The sequence below is a fragment of the Prunus dulcis genome, chromosome 1, assembly GCF_902201215.1.
Source record: "Prunus dulcis chromosome 1, ALMONDv2, whole genome shotgun sequence".
Lineage (NCBI taxonomy): Eukaryota > Viridiplantae > Streptophyta > Magnoliopsida > Rosales > Rosaceae > Prunus > Prunus dulcis.
In genome coordinates, this window is record NC_047650.1 from 28,116,823 (window position 1) to 28,121,896 (window position 5,074).

At 40.3% G+C, this 5,074-nt stretch overlaps 2 protein-coding genes across 2 annotated transcripts; one reads left to right on the forward strand and one right to left on the reverse strand.

The window, feature by feature from the left end:
- Positions 1 to 59: 59 nt before the first annotated feature.
- On the forward strand, positions 60 to 877 carry LOC117626096. The gene has a single exon (XM_034357750.1). The coding sequence runs from the start codon at positions 343 to 345 to the stop codon at positions 574 to 576; it is 234 nt and encodes a 77-aa protein (XP_034213641.1). The 5' UTR covers positions 60 to 342; the 3' UTR covers positions 577 to 877.
- A 188-nt stretch (positions 878 to 1,065) lies between these two features.
- On the reverse strand, positions 1,066 to 4,776 carry LOC117626079 (actin-histidine N-methyltransferase). Its single transcript, XM_034357726.1, has 5 exons — positions 4,173 to 4,776; positions 3,594 to 3,760; positions 2,604 to 2,903; positions 2,245 to 2,508; positions 1,066 to 1,656 (listed from the first exon to the last, which is right to left on the reverse strand). The coding sequence occupies exons 1-5, from the start codon at positions 4,507 to 4,509 to the stop codon at positions 1,279 to 1,281; spliced, it is 1,446 nt and encodes a 481-aa protein (XP_034213617.1). The 5' UTR covers positions 4,510 to 4,776; the 3' UTR covers positions 1,066 to 1,278.
- Positions 4,777 to 5,074: the final 298 nt, after the last annotated feature.

Here is a 5,074-nt window from a genome sequence, read left to right on the forward strand (position 1 = left end):
GCATGGTCAATATGGTAATGTTGATCCAAGTTTAAAAGGGGTAAGTTTTGGAGAGCCGTCTTAAAATTGATTCATACGAAGAAAGTCAATTACTGTTAATAGTGCCCTTGAGCCGCAGCACCTTCCTTTCTGCAAATACCTTCCTTTTTCACTGCTCATGAAGAAATCGTGTCTTTTTCGTTTCTCTCCGTATTTAAAGTATTCAATACATTCGTAACTCTTCAAGAAAACAGATACACAAGGCCTAAGGTGTGATCAATTTCTTGACGCCCTAAGCAACCAAAAAACAGAAAAGAGCTTGGGTTGTGTGAGCCTTCTTGTGAAGCTAATTTGGCCGGAGATATGGAGCACAACAACATCAACACAGACGAAAACAACAGCAACAACAGGAACATGGATGAAGAGGGCAGCTACATGGGTGTTCCAATTCACAGCCAAGTGATGAAGATCAAGCAAGAGTTTGAGAAAATCAAGCACCCGTCTCTGGAGCAGCCTGCAGAGCTGCGACTGAGACGAGTCCTTCTCCGCCAGATTACTCGCCAGCGTTCGCGTTCTCCGCTGGGATTGGCTGCATAGGGAGGGAGGGATAGGGGTTGCCCTGCCTCAGCTTGCATGGTTATGGTGGCGACGCTTTAGATATTAACTTTTTTGCTTTTTGTTGTTTTTTTTTTATATTACTGTTTTTCTTGCTTTCTGGTTTCTACCACAGCAACCATGAGAGTTTTGGTTTTTTGGGGTTTTACTAGTTTAGTTGTACAGGTAGGAGTTGGTGGGAATCTCAAAGGCATAGCGAAACTTAACGTTTCTTGGTTAATTTCTATGATTAGATTCCTGTAAGTTTTGCAGTTATGATCTCATACATCATATTTTCGTTCTACCACTAGACTTTCCCTCTTTATCTATGTGTTTGTCATGCGCATGCACATGAACAACAACCACCATACATAGAACCTAATCACATTTTGAGGATTAATCTCTGTTCTTTGTTTTTCTCATAAGATCTTGCGGAATTTTTGAAATGTTCAACAACCCAGTAATGTTTATCGAGTTTTAAAGCTGTGACTATTAATACTAGAAAACCCAGTATATTCAAAATTCTATAAAGATAATACTCAAATTACTAAAGATCAGAAAGTAATTGCAAAACAAAGTAGCAGAAAAGAACGAAGGCAACAAACATGTATAAGAGACAGTTGTGTGCTCTTCGATAAATAATAAAAAAATACAGTTGCGTGTGCAGACATGCCACCTTTAGGATGATCCCTCTACCACAACAATTTACCCTTGAGCAGTGGCTGTTTCTTTTGATGCTAGTAATTTCACCCTCCTTGTGAGATCTCTCATCACATCTATAATGACAGATTTCTTCTCAATTCGGAACTGGATAGCCAACTGAGTAGAATCTGAAACACCCTTTTGCAACAGGGACTCATCCTCCATGATTTTGGTTGGGAAGTGTCCCAGTGCAATCACACATAATGCAATAATGGTGCGAAAAGCAGCTAACTCATTTGCTATACCAAGGGGAGCTTCAACTGAAATAGATTTAAGTTTATCTAAATCAAGCTTCTGAACTGTTTCCATGTCACTGGCAAGAACAACTCTTAAGGCTGCCAACAAGCGCCCATCAACCAACTCCGAACCCCCTAAGCATACCTATTAGGCAAAACAAGAGAAGAAAGGTTAAATACCCAATTTGTGTACCAGAAAGTCTAAAGAGGGAAGTCTTTCATAAATTTAGTACAACTAACATGATCAATCTGATAGCAAGTTTAGATCTCTAACTATGCTAATGGCCAACAAAAAGTTTGAAAGGTAAGTACTAGGGACCGGATAGTAAAAGAGTGATTCACATGCATTCTTCTAACTTCCTCAGAGCTAAATGCCACAAAATTTCTGCGGGTGATTTTGTTCTAGAAATTGAGACAGAAAAACGAAAAATTGTGAAACATCCAGCACAATTCATAACAGCCGACGTCCTTTACATAAATCTGAAGATTATTTGTAAAGCATTTACAGCAAACAGATAATATCCATGCAATATATTTCAAGCCACCAAAAGCCAATAAGCCATTTCCATCTAACCACCCAAATACAGCATACAAGTACCAGAGTTTTTCTTCAAACTAAAACTGAGAAATTATATGAATAAAGTTTGCTCCAACCCATGGTGAACATTCATTGATCGAAATCAAATCATAAAGCAGGATAACAGTAACAATATGTTTTCAGGAAAGTAGAAACCTTAAGAAGAGGAGCTTCCCCATCTAACTTTAGCTGGCATAAAATTTCTTTCTGCCATGGAGATGGTGCAGAGAAGTTGGGTGATGATACTCCAGCAGCCATACTTGCAGCATCCAGAAGCGCTCCATCATATTTCAGCTCAATACAATCATAGGGGTTTGATGGTATCACAAATCCATAATCCAGCAGGAAAAGGTCATTATTTAAACACCCATAGTTAAGTACTAAACAATCGTTCTGTTTGATCCCCGTTTCTGCCACAACCTGGAATGAGAGAGAATCTTGATGAGTAAAGAAACCTGCAATCCCTGTTGGAGAATTTCAGAATGAAGTTAAAGAAACAAAAAGGCAAATAAAACCTTTACTAGCATCGTCACATCCCTGTCATCTTGGTCCTGAAGTATTATGGCATTTGGCTTGAAACTATGGTTGCACATGTCGATGAGAGGAAGCATCATCGGGACATCATTGTTGATCTCACCTGAAAGCTTTTTACCATACAAACGGAATGCCCGAGACGAAACTGCTGACATTGCCCATCCAAGGGAGGATGCATCTATAGCTTGGCCACCAAAAGGGTGATCATTTGGTTTCAAATTTTCCAGAGCACATTTGACTTCTTGTTCAAAATCAAGAAGAAATCTGCATCTCTTGTTCACCTGCAACAGGGAATCATTAAACCTTCAAAGCTTGCTGTGGAAATCAAGTGGTCGTCAAGATAAGAATCTTAACAAAACTATATTACAAGGCCTTCAAATCAAGCTATTGAACGTGACATGCCTCCATGGGTCAGATTTTGTCCAACTCCCAAATTTAGGATTAAGGAGACTGATTGAAGTGTGTTATTCTGTTCTTTAATGTCCTAAAGTAAAAACAAAATGTATGTGGGACAAAGCATACCCAATAGCAAATAAGGCAACCTAGAGGCTAACATATGGTAAACTAGAGGACATGTCCATCTCTTGGTTAGGGATCTCACTGAAAGTTCTCTGACAAATAAAACACATATTGTTTCTTCTAGTCTGCTCAAGGGACATTGATAGGCAGGTACATTGCATGGAGGTCCAGCAATCCTCCCAATTATTGAACACAATTTACAAAAATGTCCAAGTCAGGATTCAGCCAACCCACTCCGAGCCAATGTCCAACCATTGACATAACCCACAATTTTCTGAGATATCAGAATAGCTATCCTACATTTTAAATACAACACAAACTAGAGAGGGAAGGACTAGGGAGGGTGGTCTTATATGTTCCCGACATATTTTTCTTTGCAGGTCTTATATGGTTTGATAGACAAGACCTTAGCTTGGCAGAAACATTGACATTTATGTGGTCAAATAAGGTACCTGGTAAAGAAGTGGAGCATACTGCAAATTCTTTATGTCCTCGCCAGGGAAGAAGATGGGTATATTGAATGTTTCAGGGAGGCTGCTGATGTATGGCCACCAGAAGGATCCAGTTTTTGCTCTTTCTTGCAGAAGCTTCAAACCCAATTTCATTGCCCAAAGTTCCTCTGCCAAATGCTTCCACAGTGTTCGATTTACTCATATTCAAAACTCAGTACAGCCTAATGTACAAAACTTTTAAGTTACCAACCTATGCAGATTGCAGAGTAAAGTAAACCTAATGCTACAGTAAAGTTGTAGGGTCTTGACTGAGATAAACACAGAATGCCATGTGCTACACAAGTGACTTGAGAATTCCAAAAACCATGGCAACGATACTTCAATTCCAACTTACTAGCATACATGTACATCAAAGTTCAAGCTTTACTGCTATTTTGAACCAAATGAGAGGTGCCACTTACAATTCTACAATTGAACACCACTAAAGTGAAAGCTAGCAAAATGCGAAATACCCACTAACAAATTACACCGAAATACAAGCATAAACCTAATAAAATGGGAAAGCCAAAGAACACTTACCAGGAACGTGGCGAGCCAAATTGACGATAACAGAGTCAAGCCCACCATCTCCACCCTCTGATTCAAGAGAGCCAAATCTCAACGGTACGTGCTCGGGAAGAACAATTAGTTCAGAACCTTTCGGGATTTCCTCTGAAGCCACAAGTCCAAAACCAAAGGAACTATCTTGAGCTATCTTCACGGCTTCGTGCACGAACCCTCCTTCCCTACGAACCCACTTGATCAGGTCAGGTGGGTATGGGGCCAATCGCCCAGGATAAGAGGTTGAGGTTGAGGCAGCGCAAGTTAGAGGGCGGAAGGCGGTGAGCGAAGCCATTACCATCTTGGAAGCTGCCATGGTCGAGCCACTTCAGTCCTAGTGCTAAGAAAACTTGAGAGGATTTAAAATTTGAGCAGAATGGATTGATTTCCATGAAAAATTAGGGGAAAGTTCTCAGATTACCCAAAAAAGTAGGAAAATTAAATTATCGTTGTCGAATTTTGGCGGGGATAATTTCGGGATTTCAATTGCTTTGTAATTTCTCTTTCTATAGCTTTTTGAAGTCGAAAACGTACTCATTTGCCCTAACCTGCCCCGCCCCTGATGATATTTTAGTGGCTCATTTTTCAGATTGGCTTATGCTTGGAACTTGACCACAAGGGAACAATTGGGCTTAGAAAATGCTCTTGGTGTTACAAATTACAATGGTGTATTTGGGTTTGGGAACACTGAAATGAGGCCATGACGTCACCCCTCTCTCATTAGATGGTAGAGCATTTCAACCGGTTAGTCCCTTACCATGGCAAGGGGAGCCCTAGGGCAGCTACTATTCACGTGAATAGTGGCTGCCCTAGCCCCCTCCAGCAAAGTGTGTTTCCAGCAGTTTAGGCTTGCCATGGCAAATACTATTCATTTTTTTGTT